Source organism: Scyliorhinus canicula, chromosome 19, assembly GCF_902713615.1.
Source record: "Scyliorhinus canicula chromosome 19, sScyCan1.1, whole genome shotgun sequence".
NCBI lineage: Eukaryota > Metazoa > Chordata > Chondrichthyes > Carcharhiniformes > Scyliorhinidae > Scyliorhinus > Scyliorhinus canicula.
Genome location: NC_052164.1, coordinates 40,314,972 through 40,334,019, shown reverse-complemented (window position 1 = coordinate 40,334,019; position 19,048 = coordinate 40,314,972). Strand labels below are relative to the sequence as shown.

The window sequence follows — 19,048 nt, the reverse complement described above, 5'->3', positions numbered from 1 at the left end:
CCAGTAACAGAAATATAACCCAAATAACACACACCCCTAACCGCACTAACAGCCAGCAGTGACCCATTCCTTAAAGAACTATATGAAGAGTCGTCATCTACGGTGGAACCCATTTAACAGCCCCCTCACTGTAAACTTGAACTTCTTGAGATACTAAAGCTCAATCAAGTCACTAAACCATGCTAAGGGTTTGTCTGTTGTCTCCTCCATGAATGCAGCCAACACCCTTGTAATTCCTGATTGGGTTAGTGACCTCAATCGGGAACAGTCCAGCTTCGGATCTAAGACGAAATTAAAATCTCGCCCCTAAAATCAATTGGTGGGTGTCCATCTCCGGTATTGCAGCCAGCAAGCACCCCATAGACTTGACATTGCTCCAATTTGGGGCATACACATTCACTCACACCATGAAATGAAATGAAAATCACTTATTGCCACGAGTAGGCTTCAATGAAGTTACTGTGAAAAGCCCCTAGTCGCCACATTCCAGCGCCTGTCCGGGGAGGCTGGTATGGGAATCGAACAGTGCTGCTGGCCTGCTTGGTCTGCTTTAAAAGCCAGCGATTTAGCCGAGTGATCTAAACCAGCCCATGGCGACCCCCCCCCCCCCCCAGCATACCTGTAACCATCACATAACCATCCCCTGATCAGCCAGAGTCCCCGACTGAAAGCGAATCATTTTGCTGACCGAAATCCACTCCCCCCCCCCCCCGACCCATCCGTCAAACCCTGAGTGGAAAACCTGGCTCACCCAGGGCTTCCCCAACCTGGATGGTCCGGCACTCACAGGTGAGTTACTTGTAGGACCACCATACCGGGCCCCATGCCCCTACCAAACAAACAGTAAAACAGCTCGACTGATTGTGCCTCACATGATCTAGCCCAACAGCCTCTTCCTCCACTCCTCTCTCATTCACTAGCCACACCGTCTCCTTCCGCTAGCAAGGTGACCCCCTCCCAGCGTCACCCTGCATTACTTCCCTAAAAGCAACAACCACCCACTCCCTTCTGACGCACTCCCAAAACCCAAAACCCAACATTATTAGCAAGCTTGTCTCTGAGCCAAGAAATGTGTCAATCCCACGTTCTTACAGCCCCAACCCCAAGAGAAAGAAATATACTAAAATGAGGCATAAATACACTGTAAAATCATCCACCTTCAAACGCAGAATCCCAAATCATGCTCCTCAGACCAGTCCCAGCTTCTTCTCTCTGGTGAAGGCCTCTGCCAGCTCCAGCATGTTGAAAAAATAATCTTTCGAGTCCATTGTGACCCACAATCACACCAGGTAAACCATGGCAAATTGCATCACCTTCACCTTGTTGAAGTCCGCACAGCTCTGCGCCAGCTCAATCCTAATGTTCTGATATATCCACACCGTGTGCCCATCCTAGTCAAGATTCACCTACTCCAAGACCCTCTCCTTCCTTTGATAGCTGTGAAAGCAGATAATCACCACTCTTAAGTGCACTAAAATCATTAATACATTTTCCATCCTAATGCTAACTTGTTCAATTATAACACATTTATAGTGAAGAAGACCCATGAAAAATAAATATTACTCCAGTAAGTGCGTGATATCAAAAACAATTTATTTGAACAAATATGCTTTCATTCAGTATAAAACGTTGCCAGGTTTATAAAAAAATATTATTTATTTCCCAAAATTTAATAAAAATCAATAAATTAACATTTATTTCTCATAAATTGTACAAAACTTTAGCAATCCATGACACAAAGCCAACACAATGATAAATATCAATAAATTAAAATGAGGATTGTGGATAGCACAATCGCTTCACCGCTCCAGTGTCCCAGGTTCGATTCCGGCTTGGGTCACTGTCTGTGCGGAGTCTGCACATCCTCCCCGTGTGTGCGTGGGTTTCCTCCGGGTGTTCCGGGTTCCTCCCACAGTCCAAAGATGTACAGGTTAGGTGGATTGGCCATGATAAATTGTCCTTAGTGTCCAAAAATTGCCCTTAGTGTTGGGTGGGGTTACTGGATTATGGGGATAGGGTGGCATTGTTGACCTTGGGTAGGGTGCTCTTTCCAAGAGCCGGTGCAGACTCAATGGGCTGAATGGCCTACTTCTGCCCTGTAAATTCTATGAAAAGGAGGAATTAATTGAAATGTTGACCTTGTGGTGAACAGAAAGTAAAGGTGAATCTGAAACAGGAATGGGGTCAGGGGTCGTTTGTCCGCAACCCACCCTTGAGACTGAGGAAACCCTGAGAAGACCCATGAAAAATAAATATTACTCCAACAAATGCGTGATATCAAAAACAATTTATTTGAACAAATATGCCTTCATTCAGTATAAAAAGTTGCCAGGTTTATAAAAAAATATTATTTATTTCCCAAAATTTAATAAAAATCAATAAATTAACATTTATTTTTCATAAATTGTACAAAACTTAAGCAATCCATGACACAAAGCCAACACAATGATAAATATCAATAAATTAAAATGAGGAGGAATTAATTGAAATGTTGACCTTGTGGTGAACAGAAAGTAAAGGTGAGTCTGAAACAGGAATGAGGTCAGGGGTCGTTTGTCTGCAACCGACCCTTGAGACTGAGGAAACCGGGAAAGCAGAGCTGAGGATTGGCTGGACCATTCCCAGTGCAGAATTGTGATTGGAGGTTCAGCAGCTACAATAAGGAGCCCAGTGAGAATTAAGTGGGGTTTGACCCACCAATCAGTGTTATCATCGAGCCAAGCTGTCAGAATTGTAATTCCAGACGTACTGTAGACATAAAATATAATACTTCTCAAAAACGTGAAGCTTTGAAAGAACTATTTCTTGTTTCAGTCTGTATGAAATGTGTTATCGAAATACCTTCTTTACATTTGTGAGTTCACAACCGTAAAAATCTAACATCTGTTGTACAAAGACATCATGGCCATCCATTTAGCTTAGCACACATATGATGAAGATTTCACAACATAAAAATATTGCAGCGATAAATATTAATAAATTAGAATAAATAATCAAATAGAAAATTACATCAAGATATTCTTTGCTCTTTGTCAGTCACCACAGAATTCTGTTATTATATAAATAACAGCCAATTTAAATAAATTATTCCAGTCTCTGCTGAACATGCGGTTGGATTTTATTTCAATTTCTTCTGCGGACTTGTGCCATTAAGTAGAGGAGCTGTTGTAAACGGGCCCTGGTCTCCGCGCGGATTATTTCCCAAGCACAGTTGCTGAATGTCTGGAAAAACAGAATATATTTTAAGGAAACCCAATTGGAAAATGAACAGATCTAAATACGGTCAAATAAACTACAATCCAATAATCACACAGTCAATTATCAATTGTCCCACCTTCTGTTTGAGAAACTTCCTCAGTTTCCTGAAGTATTTTTGAATGGTGGAGTTTTTCCTCAGTCTGGCCTCTGAGCCCTGTTTCCTGACACATTCTTCCAGCTCACTGAGCTGTCGGTCTAGGAGAAGGCGGAGGTTTTCCACCTTGTTCCGGTCCCAGGTGACTGAACCCAGGTTCATGCTGTAGATCTTGCTGATGTGACGCAGGGTCTGATGGACAATCTGGATCCTGTCCTGTGTCTAGGGAATATATACACAATCAGATTAAAGATGATGCATTTTTGTTTTTTTAATAAATATTTTCATTAATATATTTCATTTATGAAATTCAAAATAACAAGAAAAATAAACACATCTACAGATATGAAAAACAGAAACATAAAACAACCTCTCATGAAACCTGCCACTCCCCTCCCGTCACCTCCCCCCCCCCCCCATCCCGAGTAACAAAAGGTGACAATTTCCTTGAAAAAGACAGTAAAAGGCTTCATCTCCCACAGAATCCCGTCGATTGCTCCCCTCAACTTTTCTTTGACTTTTTCAAGGAATAGGAACTCAATCAGGTCCCCAAGCCAAACCGAGGCACTGGATGGAGGCGGAGAACTCCGTCCCAGCAGAACTCACTTCCGAGCAATGAGCAAGGAGAAGGCGACGCCATTGGCCCCTGCGCCCGTTTGCAGCTCTGATAAGTCTGACACCCAAAGTATGGCCGCTAAAGGTTAGGGCTCCAGCTCAATCTTCAGGATCGCCAACATGGTGCTAAAGAAGGAGACCCCAAAACCCATGACCTCGGGACAAAACCAGAACATATGCACGTTGTTACCCGGACCATGTAAAGAGCACTGTAAACCTGTCGTCCCCCCCCCCCCCCTAAAAAGAAGTGACTCATTCTGAAATTGGTCAAATGCGCCCTCAAAACTACCCGAGGCTGGATGAAACCAAACCTGGCCCAGGTGGATGTGGAGTTCACCCTGCGAAGTGCCTCACACCTCGTCATTCAATATGGGCCCCAACTCCTCCTCGCACATAGACTTAACCCCCTCCACTGACACCAAATCTCCTGACAAGACCTATCCATCAATATCTCCTTCCTCGGGCCCTGTGAGTGAGAGAACTCTCTCAATTCGAGATTTTTGGTGGCACCACGGGGAATATCGGAAAAATCAATTTTGCAAAGTTGTGAACTTGGTGATATCTGAATGAATCTAAACTGAGAATGCAGAGGTGATGGCTGACTGGGAGTTTGTGTTGTTGGAATATTTAGAGATGATGAGTTTAAAAAAAATACATTTAGAGTACTCAATTCATTTTTTCGAATTAAGTGGCAATTTAGCACGGCAAATCACCTACCCTGCACATCTTTGGATTGTGGGAGCGAAATCCACGCAAACATGGAAAGAATGCGCAAACTCCACACTGACAATGACCCAGAGCCGGGATCAAGCCTGGGACCTCGGCACCCTGAGGCAGCAATGCTAACCACTGTGCCACCGTGCTGCACCAGAGATAATTGAGTTATGTTATATTACAGTAGTTATTGGATTCTGTTCCAGTTTATAGAGGACATAAATTGAGAGGCCACCCTGGACAGTATCAGAATAATGGAGCTCCCCTTCCACTCCGCTGCCACATCCCCATAACCCCATCAAACCTTTGGGCACTAAGGGACAATTTATCATGGCCAATCCACCTCATCTGCACATCTTTGGACTGTGAGAGGAAACCAGAGCACCCGGAGGAATCCCACGCACACGCAGCGAACGTGAAAACTCGTCACGGTCACCCTGGGCCTCTGGCGCTGTGGCATCTGATGCTTCACCCTGAGTTGCTTTCTGGGCAGTTTCTTTTTGTTTATTTGTAGAGGGAGTCTGTCATTGTCTTCGACTCTCAGGGAAGGGCGCAGAGGCAGGTCTCACACTTCCTCAGTCAGACAGGAATTGGACCAGCGCTGGTGGCAGCATCCTGGACTAGCCAATGAGCTAACCATCCCACCAATATCAACACAGTGACCATCGAGTGAATGCAATGGAGAGTGGACAGGTATGTTGTGTGGAATCCACAGATGAAAGGGCCCTGCCTGAACTGTATAGGACGATTGATGGTAAGAAGTGGATAGACAGTGAGGGAGTAAGAGGGAGAAGACAGAGATGCTAATGGGTAGTGAGGTGATGAAAGGTATTGAGATGATTATCAGGCACAAGTAACCTTTGAATGGTGCTGCAGACTTGGCAGGCTCCCCGAACAGGGTGCATCACAGCTCAATGAGGTTCCATTCCCTACATCAGTCTGAGGGAACGAGGAAGAGAGTCTTTACCCGGGGGTTTGAGTTCAAAGCAGGAGTTCCCTCATTTCCACTGACAACTTCAATGAGCGACCTGCTCTGTCCATCCTGGATTACGGTGGTTGATCTTTATCGTGTTTTTCGCACATTTCTGATGGAATAAATTATAATAAGCCCCAGTGTTCACTCACCTGCAAACCCTCAGACAGTTTCACCAGATTCAAGGGCTTGGTTGTCAGCGCAAACCTCTCCCTGACACATTGCCGAGGGAAGCGACCGCCCTGAGAGCAAAGACAAACACTGTGTCAACCCAGATCAGAAACAGTAATGCTGCAGATTCGCTGACCATAAATTGTGCAGCGCTGCAAACCCCAAAACCATTTTCCTGAGAGAATGCTTCAAAACAAATGGACCCAGTGCGATGGGGAATTGTTTCTGGCTCCAGCTTCAACTCACCATTTCATTCAGTTTGCTGAGTGCCTCTGTGTTGAGAACTTGCTGTAACTGCAGCCTCTCACAGCCCAGACTGAGGGTCCCGGACAAGAGGAACAACACCGTCCCAAACCTCCAAATACTGGCCAGAGACATGAGGAACCGAGCCAGAGTGAGACACGGAGCTGAGGATCACACACTGACCGTAACCGGGTTCAACTCCGAACAAATGTATTTTCACCGAAAGAATCACCGGGAGTGAAAATGCAACCGCTTGCAGCAGGAGCAACCGCCTAAACTCTCCTGTTCGTCTGTGTGTGTATCTGCCAGTCTGTCTGTGTGTGTGTGTGTGTGTCTCTCTCTCTCTGTCTCTGTGTGTCTGTGTGTCTCTCTGTGTGTCTGTGTCTCTCTGTGTGTGTGTCTCTGTGTGTCTCTATGTATCTGTATCTCTGTGTGTCTCTCTGTGTGTCTGTGTCTCTCTGTGTGTCTGTGTCACTCTGTGTGTCTCTGTCTCTCTGTGTCACTCTGTGTGTCTCTGTCTCTCTGTGTGTATCTGGACTGTGTTGGGAGGATCTCTCTCTGCCATGCTCTCCGTGTTAAGAGGAGGGTCTGGCGATGTGCGGTGTTCCGTTGGGAAAGTGAAATCTGCTTTCGGCTGTTTCTTTTAGAAGGCGAATAGTTAGTCTGCTCCCTGTGTGAGGGAAGGAATCTGAAAGCTGGAAATTCCTTAACCAGGGCCGGGAAGATCCCAAATAGAAAAACACAAACAGCGGCCGGTTCTAACTCAAAGCTCCAAGAATATGGATCAATATTATTAATATCAATTTTGGAAAAGCAGATTATTTCCTTCAAGTTGAACGGATTCATATCAAGGGCACAATAAGGGGGCAGTTGGTTAGAACGGTTTGGCTGTAACAAAGGTTAACCTCCCCTTCAGATCCTTCTCTATATGTCTGCACCTTAAGAAGTCTTACAACACCAGGATAAAGTCCAACATGTTTGCTTCAAACACTAGCTTTCGGAGCACTTCTCCTTCCTCAGTTGAGACTTTTCACTGTGCTCAGCCCAGTCCAACGCCAGCATCTCCATATCATGTCTGCACCTTGACACGGGTCGGTCAGGCCTCTGCACAATGGTCAAGTTTTAGGCTGGGTGGATGGGCTGGAAGGGGGGCTGTCCTCGTTTGCTTTTTTCATCTATCTCAACGTAGGCAGAGAATTTCCTGCAGTGGCTTCTCTTCCTGCTGAAGGACGGCTGCATTACCTCTGGTGTCCCCTAAGAATCAATCCTTGACCTCTCCCATTTCTCAGCTGCATGCTACCTCTCAATGACATCATCTCAAAACACCCAGTGTGCTGATCAAACTAATTCGAATATTGAAACATGTCAGAATCTGAGGGGGGTTCGCTGGATACAAGCTGACAGGAGGGCACCCTCTTCCAGAGGATTCTAGAACTAAGGTGCACAGTTTAAAAATAAAGACTCTCCCATTTATGATGGAAGTAAGGAGGAATTTGTTTGTCTCAGTGGCTCATTAGTCTTTAGAATTCGTTTCCTCAGTAAAGCAATCCCCTCGGTCATTGCAGATATTCAAGGGGAATCTACAAGTGTGTCCCGGGGGAGAGGGACAGACAGGAAACGTTTTTTTTTTAACTATAGAGTACCAATTACTTTTTTCCAATTAATGGGCAATTTAGTGTGACCAATCCAACTAACCAGCACATCTTTTGGTTGTGGAGATGAGACCCATGCAGACACGGGGAGAATGTGCAAACTCCACACAGACCCAGAGCCGGGGTCGAACCCGAGTCCTCGGTGCCCTGAGGCAGCAGTGCTAACCTTTTCACCACTGTGCTACTTTGGACAGAGAGGAAAAGTGAGGTTAAAGTTACCAGCAGTTTTTAGAGGCAGCACCTGGCACAGTAATTAACACTGCTGCCTCACACCCAGGTTCAATTCCAGCCTCTGGTGATTGTCCGGAGTCTGCACGTTCTCCCCGTGTCTGCTTGGGTTTTCATCCCGGTGCTCCGGTTACCTCTCACAGTCCCAAGATGCACAGTAAGAAGTCTTACAACACCAGGTCACCTGAAGAAGGAGCTGCGCTCGGAAAGCTCGTGTTTGAAACAAACCTGTTGGACTTTAACCTGGTGCTGTAAGACTTCTTACTGTGCTCACCCCAGTCCAACGCCGGCATCTCCACATCACAGTCCAAGATGTGCAGGTGTCATATTTGACCCTAAAATGAGTTTCTGACCACATCGACGTCACAAGTAAGACTGCCCACTCCCCCCCCCCCCCCCCCCCTCCCCCAAACACACTTGTCCCCCTCTCTGGCTGAGCAACTCTGAAGCTGAAATTTCCATCCATAGCTTTGTTACCTCCGGGTTTGGTCACTCCTACACCTGCCTGATCGACTTTCCACATTCTCCCGAATCGAAAACTGAAGTAATTTATGTCTGAGATGGATTTGGCATAAATCATGAATCTTGTTCTCTCATCGTACCTGAGTTTGTTGATTTATATTGACTCCGTGTTTAGCAATGCCTTCATCTTTAAATTCTCCTACTTGTTTTTAAGTCTCCTGTTGTGTCTGTAATCATCTCCAGCCTCGAAAACACTCGGACATATCTGTCCACCTCCAGATCTGGCCTCCTGGTTTCCAATGTTCATTTTTGAGGCGCAGTCTTCAGCTATCTCAGCGTTAAGATTAGGAATTCCCTCCGTAAACTTCCGTATTTCTCCACCTCCCCTTCCTACGGTAAGACCTTCCTGAAAAGTTCCCTCTTTTACCAGCTTTTAGCCATCTGTTCTTTTACCTTCTTACGTAACTTGATGTCAAATTTACTTTACTGTGTTCCTGATAACACTGTGATTGTTTGGTTATATTAAACACAGATTATTGATGTTAATGGCTTGTTTCTGAATCCTCTTTCACACCCTCCCCCAGATAACAATCCCTCCTTTCTGTAAATCTTCCTCTCCTGATATGACTTTGTAAAACATACAGGCGCTGTTTGATTCGAATCCGGCTCTGTCTGTAGGTTCAACTCACCATTTCATTCAGTTTGCTGAGTGTCTCTGTGTTGAGAACTTGCTGTAACTGCAGCCTCACGCAGCCCAGACTGAGGGTCCCGGACAAGAGGAGCAACACTGTCCCAAACCTCCAAATACTCGCCAGAGCCATGAGCAACCGAGCCAGAGTCCCACACCGATGTGAAAGATGAGGAAGCGGCGGCTTCGTGGTTCAGCGGCGAGAAGGGTTCTTGTGAAGCGAATGAAAGTGGTGAAAGTCGAATGGGAGCCGCTTGTGATCCGGGAGCGAGCGCCTGTGTTGCCGAATGGCGTGAGTGTGAGTGTGGACTCTGCTGGGAGCTGGCACTGGTGTCGCCTTTAATGTGTGGACATGACATTGAAAAAGTGAAAATGGGCTGGAGGATTTGTGCTCGAGTTGCAGGAGATCAATAGTTTGTGCGGCTTCTCTCTGAGGTCAGGAAGCTGAAAGCTGGAGACTCCGGAAGCAGCGAGAGGGAAATCCCTGCGAGAAAATCCGAAACAGCGCTGGCTTCCAGCTCAGTGTTGTGACGCTTCACATCACCCGGGGGCAGTAAGGTGGTGTAGAGGGAGGCTCAGTATTGGGGGCAGAAAGGTGTTGTAGAGGGAAGCTCAGTATTGGGGGGGGGGGGCAGTAAGGTGTAGAGGGAGGCTCAGTATTGGTGGGGGGGGGGGGGGGCAGTAAGGTGGTGTAGAGGGAGGCTCAGTATTGGGGGCAGTAAGGTGGTGTAGAGGGAGGCTCTGTATTTGGGGGGGCAGTAAGGGGGTGTAGAGGGAGGCTCAGTATTGGGGGGCAGTAAGGTGGTGTAGAGGGAGGCACAGTATTGGGGGGCAGTAAGGTGGTGTAGAGGGAGGCTCAGTATTGGGGGCAGTAAAGTGGTGTAGAGGGAGGCTCAGTATTGGGGGGGGCAATAAGGTGGTGTAGAGGGAGGCTCAGTATTGGGGGGCAGTAAGTTGGTGTAGATGGAGGCTGAGTATTGGGGGGGCAATAAGGTGGTGTAGAGGGAGGCTTAGTATTGGGGGGGTGGGGTTGCAGGGGGAACATGTATTGGGGGCTGGATTTGATCATCCGGTTATAGAGACACCGAGAACGGGAATCCGGTGCGGCGGCTTTTCGAGCTGACCCGGGGCCCCATTGCCTCTGAAATGCACCGGGACCCGGTGTGTTCACATCGCGCTTGTCCTCTCCACACTTCACAGCTTGAACATTGCAGAGAGCCCGGCTCAGAGCCCAGGCTCCCCGCTTCATGGACACTGACTCCGTTCCCATTGAGCTGTCCCACAATCGGCTCTTTCAATGGCACAACTTGCTCATTTCCCGCTGCTTTTCTGGAGCCGTTTTCAAGAGTTTGACTGAAAGAATATTTCATCTGCTCCGATTCCGAGGGTGAAAGTGAATCCGCTCCGTCTCCTTTCACCCCGTTTCTTTCTTATCTCTCTGTCTCTCTCCCGGGAAAGCGGCCGCCTCAGTTTCTCTCTGGAAATGAACCTTGTTGTCAGTTTGTTCCAAAAGCGAAAGTGCCTCAGGGAAAGTGAGGGCGTTTTGTCATTTCCGAGAGGGAGGAGAGTTTGTGAAGCGAGCGGCTCGTCACTGAGACGCCTGAGGGGGAAATGGGAAAGGGTTCCGGATATTCGGGATATCCCAGCTTCCACAGGGAATGTCACCCAATCCCTCACAGCTGGAACTCGGATTGAAATCAGCATGTCCACCGTCACCAAATAAAAATCTCAGGTCCACTCACTGAAATCTGTGCCAAATTTGACTTATTTTACTCATTGATGGGATGTGAGGTTCGCTGGCAAGGCCACTGTGTGTTTCTCATCTCTAATTCATAAAATCATACAATCCCTACAGTGCAGAAGGCAGCCATTCAGCCCATCCAATCTGCACCGACCCTCTGAAAGATTTTCCACTCCAATTCATTGCCAATCACCAAACGTCACATCTGCCATGAACCAGCAAAATCAGACTGCACATTAACATTGAATTTTTGAAAATATCTGAGAATATTGATGCATTTATTTAAGATTGTTGCCACGTGCAATTTTATTTAAACGCAGAAGCATTTTAATGGCAGTATCGATTTTACCTCTGTTGGAAACCTGATTCAACATTACTGAAAATAATACAGGCTCAATGTCTGGTGACACTGGGGTGTAATTGTCTTTCTGTTTTCAAATTCAAAAGTTAATTTCAGAAACTAAAACTGTCCTCAGACCCAAATTGTCAAAACTAGTTTTTGGAGCCTATCGAAGGCCTGTAAACAATTTCAGCGATGATCCATTGATCCTGAGCTGAGGTGGGTTTTTTGTGTGGGGACAGTTTTCAATATGAGTTTGATTTGAAAACAGAATTACATTTATGTAGCGCCCTTCCTGACAACAGAACATGACAAAGTACTCGACAGCTGATGTAGTACATTTGAGGCATTGTGACTGACGTAATATAGGAAACACATTAGCCAATTTGTGCTTCACTTATCAACAACCAGTGTTGTGATCATGAACAGAAAAACACCCCAACATATAAATTAGGAACATCATAGGACACCCGCCCTCGCCATCCTATCCCACCATTCGATAACATCCTCTCTGATCTGATTGTAAACTCTGATTGCTCCAAGTGCCATTAATCTTTCAAATTCTGCAACCTGCACAGAGGCAGGATCATTGAATACATCCAAGCCCGATTTGGACAGTTGTCTGTTCAACAAATGAGTAAAAGTGATGGGCGTAAGTAGGAAATGGGATAAGGCCACAATCAGATCACTTAAGACAAAATTGAATGGTGGAACATAATTGGTCTGCTCCTCCTTGTGTTCTGATGTCATACAGTCAGTATTCAAAATTCTATTGTATCAATTCCATATCACTAGTCAGGCCAGCATTTGTTGCCCATGCCTAATTGCCCTTGAGGTTCATGGCTCCTAGGCCACATCAGAGGGCTGTGAAGAGGCAATCACATTGTTGTAGCCACATGTAGGCCAGAGCGGGGATGGGGCATCAATTTCCTTCCCGAACAGGCATGAGTGCATCAGGAAAGTGTTTCGTGCAATATCGTACTTACTATTACTGCGATTGATTAACTAAATTCAAATCCCATCAAATTGTGTAATTTTCACCAACATCCTCTGAGCATAAGCCTGAACTTCTGCATCATTAGATCGCAAAATTGTCACCTCAACACTGCAACATCTCCAAACTCAATCCCATTTCTCTCTGTCCCTTCTGAATTAATGCCTTCATCTTTCACTTTCTTATTCTTTTTTTTTAAACAAACAATTTTATTGAGGTATTTTTCGGCATTGTAAACAGTTACAGATATCAAACAGTAAAAAAAGACAAAAATATGCAAAAACCAACGTAAAATCAATGCCTCAATCGACCCATACTGCACAGGCCCGCTCCTCTCCCATAGACAGTGCCTGCCTATTTATCCCCCCTACTCTACTCTAATCCCCCCCCACCCCACCCCCCTGCTGACGTTCACTCTCCCGTCAAGAAGTCGATGAATGGTTGCCATCTTCGGGCAGACCCCAGTACAGATACCCTCAAGGCAAACTTAATTTTTTACAAACCCAGAAAACTAGCCATGTCTGAAAGCCATAGTTCGGTCTTCGGGGGTTTTGAGTCCCTCCATGCCAGCAATATTTGCCGCCGGGGTACGAGGGAAGCAAAGGCCAAAACATCAGCTTCCTTCCTCCCCTGCACTCCCAGGTCTTCCGAAACCCCAAACATTGCCACCACTGGACTCATCACCACCCTTGTTTTAAGCACCCGGGACATGATCCCCGCAAACTCCTCCCAGTACCCCCTAAGCTTAGGACATGCCCAAAACTTGTGAACATGGTTCGCTGGTCCTCCCGCGCATCTAGCGCACTTGTCCTCTACCCCAAATAATTTGCTCATCCGAGATATCATCATGTGGGACGGTGAGCGACCTTAAATTGAATCAGGCCGAGCCTGGCACATGTTGCGGTTGAGTTTACCCTACTCAGTGCTTCAGCCCACAGCCTGTCCTCCATCTCCCCACCCAGCTCCGCCTCCCATTTGAGTTTCAGTTCCTCCGTCTGGGACTCTTCCCCCTTCATGAGCACTGTGTAAATATCCGAGACTCTACCATCTCCTCCTTCTCCCCCAAAGACTATTCTGTCCTGAATCCCCATTGGCGGGAGGCGTGGGAAGGATGGGACCTGTCTGCGGACAAAGTCCTGCATCTGTAAGTACCTGAAGTCATTTACCCTTGCCAGCTCAAATTTCTCTTCCAAGCCCCTCAAACTCGCAAAGCTCCCCTCCAGGAACATATCGCCCACACTCCTCCCCCCGCCCAACCCCATGTTCGAAAACCTCCATCCATGTTCCCGGGGCAAATCAATATCACATATAGGAGCCCAGACCGACACACCTACCTCCCCTACATGCCTCCTCCACTGGCCCCATATCCGCAGGGCCGCCCCCACTACCGTGCTGGTGGAGTCCTTGGCCGGCGACAGCGGTAGAGGAGCCATGACCAGGACTGCCAAACTGATGCCCCTGCACAAAGCTGCCTCCACCCGCTCCCAGATAGACACCGTACCCACCATCCACTTCCTTATCATGGCTATGTTAGCCGCCCAGTTCACTTTCTTATTCTGGATGTTATACCAAGTCCTCTCAGCCTCAGTGCCAGAATTTCATCAAAGGATGGCATGGTGGCACAGTGGTTAATGTTACTGTATCGCGGCACACATGACACTGCTCAGTTTCAGCCTTGGGTGACTGTCTGTGTGGAGTTTGCATGTTCTCTCCGTGTCTGCCTCGGTTTCCTCTGGTTTCCTCCCACAGTCCAAAAACATGCAGGTTAGGTAGATTGGCTCTGTTAAAATTTTCCCTTAATGTCCAAAGATGTGCAGGTTAAGTAGGGTTACGGGGATACAGGGATAGGTGAGGGCAGTGAACCTTGTTAAGATGCTCTTTCAGAGGGTCGGGACAGACCCGATAGGTTGAATGGCCTCCTCCTGCACTGTAGGGATTCCATGATACTATATTGTTGAGGTGCAGAAGTTTAGAAAATATGAGAACCTGGGTAAGTTGAGTTCAAAATGAATTTACAATTCCACCAGGTGAGGGAAAATCAGAGGATGGAGAGAATGGAAAATGGAGCAGAGAATGAGCAACAGCAACAGGCAGCAGATAGGGGAATTCAGACCATTTGTAATGTGGAAATCAAACCGACAGAAATCAAAATGAACATAACTTTAGAAATGTGTAATATTAAAAACGATTTATTATAAATATTAAATATATAAATACATGCTCTCATTCAGTATAAAATTTTCCAGTTTAGATAAACATTTTCTACAACCCAATTCTTAATAAATATCAATAAATTAACATTTTTAACTCATTTTACACATTAAATAAAATTCTAACATTTCATTCTACAAAAACATCATGAAAATAAATATCAATCAATTAAAGAGCCTGATATAGTTTGAAATGTTGTCCATTTAGGAAAGGTCTGGAAACCCATATCCTGAAAGCCTGACAGACAATTCTCAAACCAGACTCACCACCCACAATAACGCGACTGTAGGTATCAATAAATTAAAATAAATAAAGACAGTGAACAATTTCATCAAGTCACTCATTATTCTCTCATCATTACAATAAAGTATAAAATGAATTTCAAATATCCATATAAAAATATAGCTGCACATGAAAAGTCTTCAAAATAAACATTCTTTGTTCCCATTCTGGACCAATGTATTTATCAGTTTCTTCTGCTGATTTGCAGCATTATGAAAAGCATCTGTTGTAATCGGGCCCTGGTGTCAGTGCGGATTATTTCCCAGGCACAGTCACTGAATTTCTGAAAAAGAAAATTATTCAGGAAAGTGTATTAGAAAATAAATTAATGTTGATCGGGTGAAATGATCGACCAGCCAGTAATCACACAGTCAATTATCAATTGTCCCACCTCCTGATTGAGAAACTTCTCCAGTTTCCTAAAGTAATTATGAATGGTGGAGTTTCTCCTCATCTTGTGCTCTGATCCCTGATTCCTGACACATTCTTCCAGCTCACTGAGCTGTCGGTCCAGGAGAAGGCGGAGGTTTTCCACCGTGTCCCGGTCCCAGGTGACTGAGCCCAGGTTCATGCTGTAGATCTTGCTGATGTGACGCAGGGTCTGATGGAGAATCTGGATCTGATCCTCTTTCTGTACAGAATACAAAACGATATTAGAGAGACCTGTTACCTTTAGCATTCGAATAAATTATTTCGAAGAACAAAAATAAATCAAACTTAAAATGCTCAAATACGCAATACTCCGTACTTTGCCCCCTACTATATTCCCTATACTGAGCCCAGGTTCATGCTGTAGATCTTGCTGATGTGACGCAGGGTCTGATGGAGAATCTGGATCCGATCCTGTGTCTGTATAAAATACAAAATGACATTAGGGAGACGTGTTACCTTTAGCATTAGAATCAATTCTGCCAAAGAACAAAAATAAATCAAACCAAAAATGTTAATTTGGGAGATGCTTAATTTAGTGACTTTAAAGGGGATCTGGATCATGTGTGTTGAATTTAATATTATTTTTTCTTCTTTCATAGGATGTGGGCATCACTGGCCAATCTAAATGTGTTGCTCATCCTTAATTGCCTTTAAAGTGAATATTTCAGAGGAGGTTGAAGAGACAACCACATGGCTGTGGATCAGGGGTTAGCTGTAGGCCAGACTGCTTAAGGGCAGCAGGTTTACATTCCTAAAAAGACGTTAATGAATCAGATGTATCTTTAAAACAATCAATGATAGTCCCATCACTGGGACTAGTTGCCCATTCCAGATTGATGAACTGAGCATGAATGGTACCAGCTGCCATGGTGGGATTTGAAGACATGTTCCCACACCATTACACTCAGCGTCGGGATTATTAGTCATGTGGCATCACCATTATGCAGCCAATTCCTATAAATATTATTGGGTTATAAGGGAATAGAGTGATAGAGTCACAGCAAAAGCCGATTGGCACGTCGTGTCTGCGCCAGACAAAAATAATTACATCAGCATTATAATCCCAGTTTCCATTTGACCCATAGCCATGTGTGCCTTGTCATCTCAGGTGCACATCTAAATACATCTTAAATGTCATGAGAGTCTCTACCTCCACCACCCTTTCAGGCAGTGAGTTCCACACTCCCATCACCCAATGGGTTAAAAAGTTTTTCCTCACACCCCCCCTAAACTTGCTGCTCCTTATCTGAAATCCATGTCCCCGGTCCTTGATATCTCCTTCAAGGGGAAATGTTTCTTCCTGTCTTCACATCTATGCCTCTCGTAATTTTATACATCACTATCATGTCCTCCCTCTGTCTCCTCTGATCCAAGAAAACAACTCCAGTCTATCCAATCTCTCTTTTTAGCTAACTCTCTCCAGCCCAGACAACATCCCGGTAAATCTCCATTGCAGCCATTCCAGTGCTCTAGCTGTGGCCTAACAAATGTCAGCGAGTATTTAAAAGTGGAGATGTTTGAACTAAAGACTGGGTTCCTTTCGAAGAAGCAGAGACAAAGGATATCTAAATTTGGATGATCAAACCGACTAAATATGAGGCGATAATAAAAATGCAGAAACTGAAACCTTCTGATAAAATTTAGACTCTTGGTGCAGCATGGAACCAAGTTGAATAATAATAATAGATTACTGTCACAAGTAGGCTTCAATTAAGTTACTGTGAAAAGTCCCTAGTCGCCACATTCCGGCACCTGTTTGGGGAGGCCGGTACATGAATTGAACCTGCGCTGCTGGCCTTGTTCAGCAATACAAGCCAGCTGTTTATCCCACTGTGCTGAACCAGCCCCCTACTGAATGCAGACCATCCACAAAGATTATCTCAAAAGAATTGTGGAGTCAAAAGTATGCCTCAGAATTGATGACATCAAAATGAAAAAGGAAGCTAAAAATCACTTATAAGCATAAAAATAAAAGGAAGGGTGGGTGATTAGTGGGAAAACAATACATTCCCGAGAAGATAGAAGAAAAAGCTGAGGAAATAAATCAGGAATTTGTATTTGTCTCCAGTTCAGAAGGAGATACTTCAAATGTCAGAGTAAAACATGACGAAAATTTGGATATGGTAAAAATAGATAAGGGTGGCATGGTGGCGTAGTGCTTAGCATTGCTGCCTCACGGCACCAAGGACCCAGGCACGATCCCAGCCCTGGGTCATTATCCGTGTGGAGTTTGTACACTCTCCTCATGTCTTCATGGGTCTCAGTCCCAAAACACAAAGATGTGCGGGGGAGGTGGATTGGCCACGCCAAATTTCCCCTTAATTCTAAAAAAATAATTAGGTCGTCCAAATTTTTTTAAATGATTTAGAAACGAATAATAATAGATAAAGAGGAGGTAGCACTGTGGCAGTGCCACTTGGAAGTGCGGACTGTTCTCAATCCCCAGGATGAAAGAGGGGCTACATTTTACAGTCAGTGATAGCTGGATGGAAGTCATGCATTGTGGGAGATGGGGGAATGTGGTCGGAATCATGAGTTTGTGGTACTTTCAGCACACACTGCACTCTTCCAGATGTAAGGTTACTTGAACAGGTACTGACTGCTGTTGAACGAGAGACATCGACACAACTTCCTCTGACCCCACCTGTATCATTGGCAACCAGGACACAAACCTGACAAGATTGATTTTTGGATTCCCATCGCTGAATTCTCTGACTCCAACTGGTTTGTAAAAATGGCTGTGGGGATGATGTCCTTATGCGTGCATTAAACCTGTATCTCCAGGACCTTGTACCATTGGCTACTGTGAACAGTTTTCCCTTGTTTATCTTGTTGAAATCAGCCATAATCTTGAATTGTTTTGCATTGAAGCTATATATCTGATATGGAATGTGCATTGTTAACATTCAGAAAATTACAATTGCATTGATTGCGTAAGATTAGGATTTGTGACATGGAGGCATGTCGAATTTCATTGCACTGTCCTCTTGTCAATTTGAACTGGATTGTTTTTGAATATATTTCTACAGATTTTAAGAATAAATTGTATTTTGGGGCAGAAAGTCGTTGATCAGAGGAATGAAATTTTAAGAGTCAGTGAGATAGGGAGATTAAGATAGTTCGAGCAAATCCATTAGTTGCAGCAAGCAAAGTAATTTGAGGGGAAGAGTTGGTTAAAGGGAGGTACGTAATATCAGGGGTTAGAGATAATGAGATAGTGAATGCGGTAAGAGAGAGTGACACATTTCATGGGTGAGACACAGAGTGAAATATAACGACAGAAGCTGCTTTCATTATCACAATGGGTGCAAATATCTCTATTGAAAATTCATGTGTTCCCGGTTCTGATCAGGTTGTTCCACGAACTTTCTATAAAACCCCGCGTCTGAATGAAATGACCGAGTTTTCACTCACCTCTAATCCCTTCGAAAGCTTGTTGAGAGCAGGTTGTTGCTCTAACTACAGAGTGAAACGTAACGACAGAAACTGCTACCATTGTCACATTCACCTCTAATCCCTTCGAAAGTTTCGCCAGGTTCAAGGGCTTGGTTTTCAGCGAGTATCTGTGTTTTATACAGTGTCTGGGAAAGGGGCCACCCTGAGAGGAGTGAAATAAAATCTTATTAAAAACCCCAAACTATTTCTCCAGAAATAACATTTCACAGCAAGTAGACCCAATGTGATTCACAGGCTGCTCAGAAACCAGCTTCAACTCACCATTTCATTCAGTTTGCTGAGTGTCTCTGTGTTGAGAACTTGCTGTAACTGCAGCCTCTCACAGCCCAGACTGAGGGTCCCGGACAAGAGGAACAACACCGTCACAAACCTCCAAATACTCGCCAGAGCCATGAGCAACCGAGCCAGAGTCACACACCGATGTAAAAGATGAGAAAGCGGCGGCTTCGTGGTTCAGCGGCGAGAAGGGTTCTTGTGAAGCGAATGAATGTGGG

At 45.1% G+C, this 19,048-nt stretch overlaps 2 protein-coding genes across 2 annotated transcripts; both read right to left on the bottom strand.

The window, feature by feature from the left end:
- Positions 1 to 3,123: 3,123 nt before the first annotated feature.
- Positions 3,124 to 6,203, bottom strand: LOC119953994 (interferon alpha-F-like). The gene is made up of 4 exons (XM_038778771.1): positions 6,072 to 6,203; positions 5,807 to 5,896; positions 3,335 to 3,574; positions 3,124 to 3,222 (listed from the first exon to the last, which is right to left on the bottom strand). Exons 1-4 carry the CDS (start codon positions 6,201 to 6,203, stop codon positions 3,124 to 3,126), a joined length of 561 nt encoding a protein of 186 aa, XP_038634699.1.
- Positions 6,204 to 14,776: 8,573 nt separating this feature from the next.
- LOC119953993 (interferon alpha-F-like) lies at positions 14,777 to 18,947 on the bottom strand. Its single transcript, XM_038778770.1, has 4 exons — positions 18,816 to 18,947; positions 18,607 to 18,696; positions 15,058 to 15,297; positions 14,777 to 14,949 (listed from the first exon to the last, which is right to left on the bottom strand). Exons 1-4 carry the CDS (start codon positions 18,945 to 18,947, stop codon positions 14,851 to 14,853), a joined length of 561 nt encoding a protein of 186 aa, XP_038634698.1. The 3' UTR covers positions 14,777 to 14,850.
- Positions 18,948 to 19,048: the final 101 nt, after the last annotated feature.